At 34.4% G+C, this 14176-nt stretch overlaps 4 protein-coding genes across 4 annotated transcripts in view; 3 read left to right on the top strand and 1 right to left on the bottom strand.

Moving 5' to 3' along the window:
* LOC101899134 (homeobox protein 2) overlaps positions 1–4733 on the bottom strand; it is a 237322-nt gene extending 232589 nt beyond the window's left edge. The window contains exon 1 of the mRNA XM_059119128.1: positions 3997–4733. Coding sequence (XP_058975111.1) covers positions 3997–4679 — 683 coding nt within the window. The 5' untranslated portion in view covers positions 4680–4733. The remainder of the gene's footprint in view (positions 1–3996) is intronic.
* Positions 1804–3967, top strand: LOC101890910 (mitochondrial import inner membrane translocase subunit Tim13). Its single transcript, XM_005191367.4, has 3 exons — positions 1804–2038; positions 2208–2276; positions 3607–3967. Exons 1-3 carry the CDS (start codon positions 1940–1942, stop codon positions 3703–3705), a joined length of 267 nt encoding a protein of 88 aa, XP_005191424.1. The 5' UTR covers positions 1804–1939; the 3' UTR covers positions 3706–3967.
* A 957-nt stretch (positions 4734–5690) lies between the features above and the next one.
* On the top strand, positions 5691–6647 carry LOC101891086 (uncharacterized protein C9orf85 homolog). The gene has a single exon (XM_059118993.1). It carries the CDS (start codon positions 5802–5804, stop codon positions 6525–6527), a length of 726 nt encoding a protein of 241 aa, XP_058974976.1. The 5' UTR covers positions 5691–5801; the 3' UTR covers positions 6528–6647.
* Positions 6648–8117: 1470 nt separating this feature from the next.
* LOC101891258 (3'-5' RNA helicase YTHDC2) lies at positions 8118–13817 on the top strand. The gene is made up of 3 exons (XM_005191369.4): positions 8118–8967; positions 9600–9807; positions 9879–13817. Exons 1-3 carry the CDS (start codon positions 8353–8355, stop codon positions 12557–12559), a joined length of 3504 nt encoding a protein of 1167 aa, XP_005191426.1. The 5' UTR covers positions 8118–8352; the 3' UTR covers positions 12560–13817.
* The last annotated feature ends 359 nt before the right edge of the window (positions 13818–14176 follow it).

A 14176-nucleotide genomic window follows, 5' to 3' on the forward strand; every position in this document is an offset into this window, starting at 1 on the left:
AGTTGCAAGAAGAAATTTGTCCAACGAGTATTTGCAAAACTCTCAGTTAAAGAACTGTCAAAATTGTTCTCTCTCTCTCTCTCTTTTAAAGATCTTTCGTGTTAACAGACGGCTTTTAGTAACAATTTGCAACAAGTGCTGAAAATTTTAGGGTAACCAGACACACCTAATGTCAGAGAAATTACATGTCATTGTGAATTAAACGTATGAAAACGTAAACAAACATTTTGACAGATGAGGGTTTTCAATCTCAGTTGTAGTTTTCTATCCGACATTTCGCAATTGATTTTAGATTTTGTGATTATAGATGTTTGGCCGACTTTTCATTTTCATACAACCCAAATAATTATTTTAATAAGGTCCATGAAAAAGTCTTTATAGCACATTTAAACTATGGAAGATTAACCCACTGGGTTTAATGAACACAGTCATGGTAGAAAAATACAGGTAGTGGCATCGACACAGCTGTTGCGAAAATGAAATCAATTTTGAGATTGAAAATTTTGATTGAAAAATTATTCAATTTGTAAAATATGTTTGAAAACGCTTATCATAATAACATCCGATTAACTTCGTGTAAGAAAACATATAAAAATCTACTTATATTTGAAGAAACATGTTAAAATTTGTGACATATCAATGTTCCCAAGCGTTGTTGCATCTACCTGTATTCTTCTACCATGGACACAGTACCAAATTCTCGTGTGTTTACATACACCATTAGGAGGCATCTCAATCATTTTTTGCGCTATATAACTCATTTTAAGAAATATAATTTTTTTAAATAAATAAAAACAACTTGTTACATATAATTGTAAATAATTCTGAGAGAAAGCTGGCTTAGAAACAGGGCTGTATTTCTGTAGTTTTAAGAAGCTTTTCTACCTCCTTATTGTACCTTGGTTGAATAGATCCGGATTAAACAATAAATACCAATAATATGGGTTTAGCCGGATACAATTTTTTATCTAAACGCGCTTTAAGTCAAAATGGAAAACTGATTTTTAATAGATTGAATAAAGTCGAAAAATGGAAAAGTCAACTTTTTATAGAAATCGATAAGAGTTTTGGATATATAGTGCCAAATTTGCCATGTGCAGAAGTGTGATACATGGACGACATTTCAGTTGTGAAATACGTGAGTAAAGTACATATATATTTTTTCGATCACAGTGAGTCCAAATTTTTTATTTCTTATACGAACCGTTCCGAGGTTGGTTTGACACGTAATTTTCAACAAATTAATATAATTTTTCATTCAAAATTTTGTATTCAAAAATGTTTTGACAGCTGCAAAAATAGCTAAAGAAAACATAGACATATTAGAGGAGAGCTCTATTTTTTTAAAGATAAGTGAATATTATCAATAACGGCAATTTTTTTTAATTATATTTAGTTGTCGCTGTCCTACCAATAAAAACATGAACATTTTGTATTTGACAGTTATTTTTGTCGGTAACGGAAGTATATATTTATATATATAAAGAATCCTCCTACAGATATCAGTACTTAATCTCTGATCAGACATGGATCAAATGTTTCATAAGTACAATATACTGTTATTTTGTGTTTTTTTTTGTACTTTTTGTTGAATGTGAATTAAGATGATGCATTAATTTTCAATAACTTCTGGCTAATTCTGACAATTTTTTTCTAATTCAGCGTTAACTAACACTTCCCATACGTCTTAGTTAAAGTCTCAACCCATTACACCTCCTAACAAATAATACAACACAGCATTGTGGTGAAATACCAAATGACATTTACCAACTATGGCCGTTATTACACCACTTACACATGTTATGTTATTTTCGAGTAAAAAAACATTAGACTGACAGCCCGCAGCAGTAATTTTTCTTTTGCTGTAAATTTGTTAAAGCTATCGCCGCCGTTTGTTGTTCATTTGAGAAGTAATTCCGAAAAAAAAAATCAAATCAAAATGTCTGGCCTATCAAATTTGTCAAGTGCCGATAAAGGTGAACTAATGGAACAAGTTAAACAACAAATTGCCGTAGCCAATGCTCAGGAACTATTGACGGTAGGTTAATTCACAGCCAAATGACTTATTGCCCCCCCGACACCACCGTAGTATTACCTAATCAGAAAAACTTCCAAAGAAGGAACAAAATGAATGGAGGATTAAACAGAGTTATTTGTAAATTAAAGATTATGTATAAAATACTAATTATATGTTGGTTTTGTTACAGAAAATGACGGAGAAATGCTTTAACAAGTGCATAAATAAGCCCGGCACCTCATTGGATTCATCGGAACAGGTGAGTGGTTTTGTGGCAATGTGTGAAGTTTTTTTTTTATTGGCATAAACATTTCTTGTGAGGCCTTTCAGTGACGAATTCAGTTAAAAATTAGGTCTTCGAATATAGCGTAGTCAATGTGGTCTTCTCATTTGGACTTGGTATACAATGTTAGCTATTAAAGACAACACATTTAGAGATAAAAACACGAGATTGTATATTGGAAATGCTTGGATCGGTATAAAGCTCTTACCATTTCCGAAGAATTTTGAGGGATTATGAATATGTGGCCTATTCCACAGTAATTAGTTATAAGCGGACTTAATGTATTCTATAAAAGTCTGTTAGTCGACAGTTTTCGGAACAAAATTAGTTTAGGTCCAGATGGCGGAAAATTCTGAAATTTTTACCGAAGATAGTCTTGTTATCCCACCCCAGAGGAGAAAACCTCAAGTCCCGGCCAAAGGCCGACCATTTAAGAAAAGGATTAAATCTAAAATGAACTTCTTTTGGGAAATTTTGTAAAAAAAAAAACATTAGTTCGTCAGCCGGATCTAAACTCAATTTAAGCCCAGTTTTCATTGATAAAGTTATTTCAAATATTTCAGGTCTAATCTTTATTTACTATTGGTGAAAAACGGCAACGTTTACCAGAGTATAAAACTACGAATACCATGGTTTCGGGAAATACGACTTATCCTCATCATTCCTTAGTTTGTTAAATGGATATGTATTCCCAGGAGTTATTTAAGAAACTCTCCTTAAAAACAATTATTTGAACTGTATGAGATCGCTACCGAGGCTTTCAACGCCACAAACATTTCATACTTCTCCAGATTATTTTGAAATAACAAAAAGAAATACGGAACACAACCAAGTGAATATCCACCTCATAGAATTAAAAAAACTTAGATCGTTTACATATTGATTTATAATTAAGCACGAAGTCTAAACATTTTACAGCAGATTAGAACTGGTTATTACCAAGGCTAACTGTAAATACACCTTAATTAAGACAAATTTGCCGATTACTAATTAAAACAACTACTCTCCAAGTTGACAGAGATTATTTGCTCGACGAAGCTGGTATTTCATAGTTCAATTGTTAAAGTCTCAAATTCTCATATTAAGTTCGTTTGCCCACCCATAAAAACATTCGCGGAAGACTGAGGATTAGTTTCAGGTCCAAAAGATTGAATCCTAAATTTGTCACTTGTATTATTTTTATTTTATTTGTCGCAGAATAAATATTTTATATTTGCGATAATCTTTTGAAATTAATTTAGCGATGTAATTTCCATCCAACTTATTAATACTTGTATTCTAATGTTCTCTTTTTTTCCCCTTTCAGAAATGCATTTCCATGTGTATGGATCGGTTTATGGACTCCTGGAATTTGGTATCTCGCACCTATGGCAGTCGTCTGCAACGTGAACAACACAAAATGTAGAACACATTTGCATCTACTCCATAAACTCTATTCTTAATTTGCAATAATATAAAAAATATAGCCATTATTTTGTTGATTGATTTTAAGAATATTTCATATACCATGTATACAAAAAGAGATAACAATGAAAGAAAACGAAAACATGTAACTGAAAACTTAAAACTAAAAATCCCACACAGATAAAAAAGGAAACCAAACAAAGTTTTAGTTTAAATCAAATATGTAAGAAACTATGTTCGATAATAAAAAAAAGAAAGCCAAATACCATCGTTCCCAATTTGTTAAACTTACCTTTTGGCCACCGTTGCTTGTGGATTCCTTTGAACCTTACGCAGACTTGCAGTATGTTCTGAATTACATTGTGAACCACAACGTGAATTATCACAGTAACGACAACATTTGTTGTAACTAAAACTCGATGTACATAGGGTACAAAAAGAATCCAGCTGGTCCTCGGCTCCATCGATGTCATCAAATCCGCTTATGTGCAGGGCATTTGTTCGATGGAAACAATCGACCAGTGTTGCTCTATCATCTTCCGATGATGAATAATCAAAACGACGACTTAATTCACTATCATCCGTATTATGATTATCCGAACGTGAACTTGTTGGTGATACACTATCATCACTGTTGCCAATGTTACTCAGAGGACATGAAGGATAGCGATTTAATTGTGGATATCTACCCATATCATATTTACTAGTCATGGTGAGATTTTCATTAAAATAGATGACTTCATTTGTTGCATTGCTGCGGGGAAACGGATTACCAACGTCATAGTATTTGCGCAGAAATGCCTTATTGCAATCTGCCGCCGTGTATTCATGTAATTTCTTTGGTTTGTTGTGCCGTTGTTGCTGTTTCTGAAGTAGTTTTGAGGTAGTATTCGTTGAATTTAGATTTGTGTTGTCGCCCACGCCAATGCCACCCGAACGCAACAGATCCATAAGACATTGTTTCAAGTCCCGCATTTTGTTTGGATGGATGCTATTTACAAGGATTGAACATGGGGGATCAGTGGTTATCTGGAATAAAATAAAAAAAAAAGCGATTAGGGACTCAAAACTATTCTTTGTGGCTGACAATTGACAAAATTACAAAACACCTATTCCAGAGTCCTTGATCTATTCCATTATGTTTTCCAAAAATAATGTCAATTTGTTAAGCATTTAAATTATTTTGTTGATTTAGTACCAAATGATTGATATCTTCGTCCAAAAGTATAATCCTTTAATAAAATTTTGAATCTATCATTTTATTTTCCCAAAAAAAAGTTGTTTAGACATTTTTGACTTCAACTAATGAAAACAATATCAACGTTTTACATTTTTCTCTTTTGGACGTGTTTACATCACAATATTAATCTGACTATAAATTATGTTGCATATATTAAGGCGAAGTTACTATAAAGACGATCATTGGAGAGAAACGAATTCATCAAATATCACAGACCAACCATGGTACAATAAAAAGTTATGGTAGAGCTACCAGCCGAGTGTGTCCGACTTTTGCCAATTTTGTATTGGCATTTATTGTTTTGAAAAATAAAAACAAATAATTTTCAAAATACATAATGGGAAGAAACGTATATTGCGTGAGAACAACTTTTTGCATCTGATTGTAGATAGTTCTGTTTCAATTAGGTTCAATAGATTAAAGAACCAGTTTTAACCAGTTCTGGAACAGGTACAGCAATTATCATTATGAGATTTTTTCCCATTTCCATTTTCCTGTTCTCACTTCTTTCCTACAAGCATAGTCTTGCACAAATAAACTTGCCAAATGTAAACTCGGATGTAAAATAATAGAAAAAAAGTTTTCGCAATATCCTAATCCTAAAAGTATGCTACACATAATGTAATGAAAACGATTAAATATGACATATATTTAAAAAGAAAACGACAATAAGGAGAAATTACTGTAGACGTTTATACAAATATCGATAACGACTTTCAGTTTATCGATTAGTTTTTGTTTTGATTGGCAAGGGAGCAACACGTTTTTCATTGAGTCAACAGTTTTGGGAAGACTAATATTTTTAGAAATATTATATTTGTAAATATTTTCAATTAAAATCGCCACTTTCCGCCGTCATGAGTACTCAACGTGGCAATGCATCACGTACTCGTGCTCAAAAGCATAAAAATCGTACAGTGTTCAAGAATGATTTACACGACAAAACGCCGCTCCAGAAACGACTCAATTCCCTGCACATCTCAGAAGTTTGCCAGCATTGTAAAGGTGTTATAGAATGGAAAATCAAATACAAGAAATATAAGCCTTTAACACAACCCAAAACCTGTACCAAATGTCAGCAGAAGAAAATCCGCAAGGCATATCATGTTTTGTGTCGAGATTGTGCTCTGGACGCCAGGGTGTGTGCAAAATGTTTAAAGAGTGCCGAAGAAGTGGAGATTGAACCACCTCAGCCGACTCCGGAAGAGGAGCTCAAATTGAAGGTAGAAATGGAACGTTTAATTAAATCGTTCCCCGAAAGAAAACGACGAGCCTTCTTGCGTTACATGGAAAAGGGTAAAAAGGATAAGGTAGAGGATGGTGATGCGGAGAATCAAGAGGAAAAAGAAACTGCCGAGAATGGTGGCCAGGAAGAAAATGGTGATGAAGGTGACATCAAACCAAAAGCTAAACCTAGAATACCTCATACCAGGGATGAGTTACTGCAGAAAATCGAACAACTTAAACTTAAGGATAACGATGATAATGAATTTGATTTCGATTCCGATGAGGAGGACTATAGCAGCGATGAGTTTAGTGATGACGATGATGATGAAGAAGATTATTCTAGTGATGAGAAATAATAGTTTAAAAATGAGCTTTAAATGTAAATTATTTCTTTTTGTACTATTTAGAATAATAGGTAGTTTATTTTAATTACGAAATGAGTATGAATTTTAGATATCTTCATTTGTCTTAATAAACGTAGGAAGGCCTACGGAGAAATCCAAAACAATCAATTTAGAGTATGATTACAAGCCAACAAATCTAGAAATATCAAAGTGCAGTAAATAGTTTTTTTTTTTTTTAAGTCAGCCGGATTAAGTTTCTTTAAGGAGTACAAAGAAGACTTTTTCTATCTAAAAACTTCCCGAAAAATATCTTTCCGTTAAATGTACGCTATATAAAACGTGGAACTATCAATTTTTAGACAAATCCGTAGCGAAAATCATCAAAATACCGAATATCGGGAGGTACTGTGATATGGCGACTGTACCAAAACGTGGACCGATATATCTTTTTTTTCAATACCAATCATCCTAGACACAATACAAATTGTTCTGACAAATTTTGAAGCTCTACGTCAAATAATGTGGGTTGTATCGTGATTTCTACAGACAGACGGACATCGTTAAATCGACATAGAATTTTAAGCTGATTATGAATATATATATATAATTTATGTGGTCTACATCGAATATTTAGACCTTTTCAAGGTGGAGGGAATATAGAAAAAAAAAAAGAATTTACTAGGTCTTATATCTCCAGACGGTTATAATATCTAACACGTCTACGCAAGTAAAGGTATGTATTTTTCTTTTTTAGAAACGTTTTAAAAGTTTCCTACACAGAGGAGACCCACGAAAGATATTTGATAGAAGTCCACAAGATCTTTCAAATGCAATATAATGCAAGCATAATTTTTCGGAACAAGAAATCCCAAGTCACGTTTTTCTGAACTGCAAGAATGTAAAAGTTTTTATTTTCCCTTTATTATATCGAAGAACATTCCAAAACTAGTAGATTCTTGCAGCTACTGGAACAAAGCATATGTTAGTCGTTATTGAAAAATTATCGTTAACTTCTCGTTCTGCATAGGTAGCATCCTTTCACGAAATATTCCTAGGAATTCTATTGATATTTTAAAGAACTCCTATTGGACTTGTCCGAAAAGATATATTGGCCATAGAAAAAAAAAATCTGAAAATTTTAAGCAGTGATTTTTTTTAAAAATTGGTCTGTTCCAGAAGAATCTACTGGTTTTGCGATTTTTTTCAATTTTAAAGGTAAAATCTGTTATCACGGTAAAAAGTTGTACTGTTTTGCAGTTCTGGAACAGACCAAAAGTCAGGACTACGTCTGAGGTTTAACATGTAAGAGCACTCCTGCAGTTGATCACCACGTCCAAATTCCTTTTATACGAGACATTTTGAAGGCCTTTTATGCCACATATATCGTATTTGCCGAAGAGAAAACTATTTAAAGTTTTTAATTCTATTCCAATATAATGAAAAGTTATCACTTCTCATTGATTCTCAAAACCGGGATATCATTTTTTCGTGAATAGAAAAGACATAGCACTGTAATATGGTTGAGCGGCTGATCACTGGCCGGTAGTTCAACGGCGTCAAGTATTTTACGACGCCTTTGAAATTTTTTGTTTTATCGGTTTATCGATTATTCAATAGTCGATTTCTACATCGCTAATTCGTACTTTTTCAGTGAAAAGCAGCCAAACATAAATGTATTTTAACATAAAAATATTAACAACAACTATTGTTTTCCAGCGCGCTTTACCATAAAAAACACATCTACTAATCGTTACGCAAAGTATACAAGCGGAAAAAGCAACAAAGTCCACACGCTGTGATTGATTGCAGAGTGTAAAATTCCACACACCACACAAAAATGTCAACAAATGCAAATGCGACTCGAAGACGTCGTCAAAAACCACCAGCCGGTTCCACCAATTCCAATTCTGCACATTCGTCGAACTCTGGAAACCGTAACAATGGTAAAGTTGAACGTGTCAACATACCGGAAAGCGATCGACTGCCGTTGCAAACAAAAATAGCAAATTTTCTTGCCAGTGCCGAAGATGAGATTGTGCTGAAGGGTCTCAGTAACTTACATCGAAAGTATTTACATCAATATGCTGCACAACGGGGTCTAAAGAGCAAAAGTTATGGCTCGAAGAACAATCGAGAATTACACATAAGTAAACGTAAACGACTAGTGACACTGGGCGATTCTCAGCCGTTGCACATGGCTCCGGCCACCAGGGCTATGCTGCAAACTCTAATGCCGGCCATACAATCACAATTGGTTGCCAATCAGGCTCTATTGCAATCGAACACACATCGACACAAAGGTATACGCAGTGAATCGTTGTCGGTGGCCCTGGGGCCACGCATGGTTCCACCGAGACCGCAACGCATAAGCAATGAACTATTTCGGGATAAGCAGGAATTGCCGATATATCACTATCAAGCTGAACTTTATCAAATGCTTAAGCAACATAACGTAAGTAAATTTGGTTTTCTAGAAAGGCTTCGAACAACTATCCCCGGCTTAACTCTAGTTTAGTAAAAATTCAATTTTTTTGGTAGGTATTTTTACTCTGATTCTGAGAAACTTTTTTTCTTGGGGCGGATCCGGGACCCCATATTTTTGACCCGAACGCTTGGTTTAAGACATGGACTCGTCCCCCCAAAAATAAACAGTTTCCCGGAATCAGGGTAAAAATACCTACCTTTGGAAACAATTTTCTAAAAGTCGAACATTTATTAAAAACGGTTAACTAACTTAAAGAGGAATTATTTTACTGATAAAAATTGACTTTATACAAATGGAGGCAATCTTGTCTTTGAAGTTGTTGTAGAGGACACTTTTATATTTGATGATTTAATATTCTATTTCTGTAGCTAGTGGTACCGAATTAGAATTTATTTTCGTCACCCTCTATTTCTTCAATCCATTGCACGACCGAAAAGTATTTTATTTGACTAGTGGTCAAATCACTTATTTTGATTAGAATCACAGTATAGTCCCACGACCCAAGGATCCTTCAAATCATACCATTCTGTTACAACAACAAATCTGCTAAAACAACAACGACAATCTCGAACTCTATTAACATCAATTTTCCTTTTTAGGTCTTCATCATAAATGGCGAAACTGGCTCGGGAAAAACGACACAAGTCCCCCAATACATTTTGAATGATGCCACAAGACGCAATAGACCATGTCGCATAGTTGTTACTCAACCCCGTCGGGTTGCTGCTGTTTCTGTGGCCCATCGTGTGGCTGAAGAAAGAGGAGAACCGCTGGGAGAAACGGTGGGCTATCAAATACGTATGGAAAGTAAGTATATCATTTTATAAATGATATGGATCCTCTCACAAATATCTGTTCTTTTCCAAATTCCCCCCTAGGTCGCGTTAAAAAGACTTCGAATTTAATCTACACTACATCTGGTTGTTTTCTACGTTCACTAATGTCGGATGTTCGTGATCTATTTCGCAAGGTGTCACATTTGATAATCGACGAAATACACGAACGTGATAAAAACACAGACTTTACATTGATCACGGTGAAGGAACAATTGAAATTGAACAAAGATCTCAAAGTAATTCTCATGTCTGCCACCATGGATATTCAATTGTTATCGAAATATTTTGATAACTGTCCTGTATTAAATGTACCCGGTCAGGGGTATGATGTTAAAATCTATCATCTCGAAGATATTCTCTATCACACGGGATATAGAACAGCCCTTATGGAAAAATATCTACGTTCGATGAATGATAATTTTCCCATGCCTGTGACAATGTTCGATGATAATATTTTGGAATCGGGTCATAGAAATACGGCAGAACGTTTGGAGGATGAATATTTGCAACAAGTATTGGACACACTCATCGAACAGTGTTGTGATAATTTGGAAATGAAAACCCGAGAAGAGTTACATGAAATGTTCGATCAAATTCAATATTATATTGAAAGTGAGGGTATGACCATTAATGCCGGTCATTCGGAGAGTGGCATTACCCCACTGATGGCAGGCTGTAAATGTAATATGCCCGATTTTGTACAATTCGCCGTACGAAGGCAGGCGAATGTCTTGATACGTGATAATGATGGTTATGAGGCAATTGATTATGCGCGTCTGCATCCGGACGGTTTGTGTTTGCAGATAATAATGAATGCCTCACAGTGTATGAACACCGTCAAACAACAGGAAGAATTGAGCCAACAAGATAAGGAAAAACAAAAAGTCCTGTTGGCATATCAGCAACAATTTAATGACGACAATGAAGTCGATCATGATTTGATTTTATCCCTGCTCGAAGGACTTTATCGTAATGCCCATCCGGGCGCCATAATGGTATTCTTGCCGGGCTATAATGACATAGTACAACAGAGGAATTTAATACAAAGCACATTGCCCGGTGGCACATATAAATTGTGTATACTTCATGGGCAAATGGATTCGAAAGATCAATTTGAGGCCCTGCAACAGCATCCGGTACGCAAGATCATACTCTCGACAAATATTGGTCAAACTTCCATTACCATACCCGATTTGGCGTACATTATTGATTCGGGTAAGGTGAAAATGAACACATATGACTCCATAACTGAATCATCGCAATTGCAATCCATATGGATATCTCAGGCTGATGCCTGCCAGCGATCCGGACGTGCAGGTCGTACTCAAAACGGTGTCTGTTATCGCCTCTATTCAACGGCAAAATATCAATTTATGCCACAATTTAGCATACCGGAGTTCATGCGCATCCCATTGACTGAGATATGCCTGTATGCCAAGACGCTAGAGCCGAAGTGTGAAGTTCAACAATATTTACAGAAATCCTTAAATCCTCCTTCCAGTTTTAGCATTCAAAATGCATTAAGAAAATTAAAGATCTTGGGCGTGTTTCGAGATGATGAATCTGTTACGGAATTGGGCAAACATTTGGTGGACATACCTTTGGACGTACAATTGGGCAAATGTTTGCTTTATGGTGTGTTTTTAAAATGCTACGATCCCATACTGACCATATGTTCGTATCATTCGGTTAAGGATCCATTTATATTGCCCACAGATCGCTCAGCTCAGGGCCAGGCATCATTTCAGAGAAAATCATTTGCCGGCCAATCATTTAGTGATCAAATGGGTATATTGGCTTTGTACAAAGCCTACATGGAAATCCGCCATAATCCAAGGAAGGTGAGAGATTTCTGTAATAAATACTTCCTGTCACACTCGGCCATGGAAATGTTTTGCGCAACACGCAAACAAATCAATGATGTTATGAAAAATAAATTCAATATAAATTACATGGATAAAATGTTTAACAATGATTGGCATATGATACAATTGTGTTTGGTGGCTGGATTTTATCCGAATGTGGCATTGATTGATCGCAAGGAATTTAAGTTGATATGTGGTGCGGAAAAGCAGCTTATATTACAGAGATCATCGGCACTGAATCCGCCAGGTAAGAAGCATTTGAAGGAGTTTATCAATCAAATGCCACACGATTGGATTGTGTTTTTCGAAAAGTCACGCATTTCGAATACGTGTACAATCAACATGAATACCGTTGTTCCCGCCCTTATGATTGCTCTGCAATGTGGGCGTGACTGTGAGGTATTGAATAGTGCCACCGGCAGTCCCTATGGTGAAGAAGATTATGACGACGACGATGATGAAGACAATGAATATAATGCAACGGCTGACGATGAAGATGGTGCCTCAGATTCAGAGTCTTCTGACAAATCCCTGGAGACATCAAACGCTCCACCTCCTCCCCCTGTACCTTCAAATGATTTGGAAGCTTTGCAATTAAAATTGGCAAAGACCATGGAAAACATATCGCTAAGTAATGCCAATAGCAAGAGCATTTTATCATTGGATAATTGGATTAAATTTGAGCTATCACCGGGTGATGCAAAGTTATTGCTTCTCATGCGCATTGCGTTGCACACGCAATTCCAGGCATTTTTAAGAACAGGCCCGAATTCAAATACATCAAATGTAGCATATTGCCTGCAAAAGTTATTGCATTCATTGAACAACAACGGCCAGGTTATGAAATTTTCAGTTTAACTGAAATATTTCGCAGCAGCTTATTCTTTTTTTTTTTTGTTTTTTTTTTCTTTTTTGTTTTCAAAGCACAATTTATAATGCTTATATTTGTTAATACTATTATTTTTCTAGACTTCTAAGTAGTTTTTAATATAAAATAAATGGAAGGATTGATTTGAATTGATATAACAAAAGAAGAAAAAGAAAACAAAAACCACGCATTTTCTTGTAGCAGAAGTCAAAGAATTTCTTTACAATATTTTTTAAGCTCACAATTTGTTCATCTCGATTACATTTTTTGATGTTTAAATTACCAGAAATTCTTTGACTTATGCCAACAATTTGTGTGGCATAGAATTTAGAAGAGAAAACTATAAAATACAATAAGCTATTTATTTTAGATACCCATTAGAAAATTGAATTATATTAAGGAATATGGTTACTTACATATTTACACAGCGGACACATCAACATATTTTTCGGCAGCAAAATATAATATAAAAGTTAAACATTGAAGATTATATAATAAGGTATTGCATACCATTTCCCCCTTTCCCCTGAACTAAAGCGATTTCCCAAATTCCGGAATGTGCAAAGAAGAAGAAGAAGGAAATGTAACAATTATTAAGAAAATCTAACAAGTATTATTATATGAATTTATACACACAACACACACAAACTATTATTACAATACAACAAAATACTATTAATTGGAAAGTTTAACACATGAATATGTTATTGTCCCTTAATTATATATATTAAAAAATATATATATATTATTTTATATTTTTATGTTCTACAATAACAAAAATAGGCTATGTTAATTTGTTTTTAAAACCTATTTTTAATCTACAACAAAAAAATGTACTTGTTTAGTTATATATTCTAATAAGTAAGCGTTTTGTGTTTCAAAATTCCTGAATAATGGTTATTACATATATATGCATAAAATATGCATTTTAGAAAAAAAGCAAAAAACACTATGAAATTTGAAAAAATACTTGAACAACAAAATGATTTTATAATACATAATAATAGAATGCCGTACATATATAACAGCATGTATGTAGGCCACCAATAATAATTATAGAATTCACACAGACACTCATACACAACAAACCAACATATATATTTATTCACAACTAATGCTTGATATATATTTTTTCTAGTAAGACTTATCATTATGTGAATTATATATATAAAAATAAATATATAAAAAAATCATCATTGATATCATATTTCGAATAAATTCATACATTTTACACTGTATAATAATTAAAAAAAAAAAAACAATATTGATTGCTTAATGAATCAAAGATGGTTTAGAGGGAGAGGGGCGGATGTTTTCTGTAGGGATCAGACATGACGTCATGACCCATGCAACATCAACGAAATGTAAGCATTGGTATTTGTATTAAAATCTTTGTGGATGGGTCTACAAAGTGGACTGAGATGACAATTCTTGGCCTAACTGTCATTGGATGCTCCTAAGACTCTGCATCCAATCCAAAGTCATACTAAACTATACATCAGCCTTTTGCGTTGGTACAACGAAACAGGGTGAAAGGTATCAAAACAAATCTTGTCAGATATTTCCACGCGTAGAACTAAGTTTCTACTAAGGATGAGTAAATCAAC

Source organism: Musca domestica, unplaced genomic scaffold (assembly GCF_030504385.1).
Source record: "Musca domestica strain aabys unplaced genomic scaffold, Musca_domestica.polishedcontigs.V.1.1 14, whole genome shotgun sequence".
NCBI classification, from domain to species: domain Eukaryota; kingdom Metazoa; phylum Arthropoda; class Insecta; order Diptera; family Muscidae; genus Musca; species Musca domestica.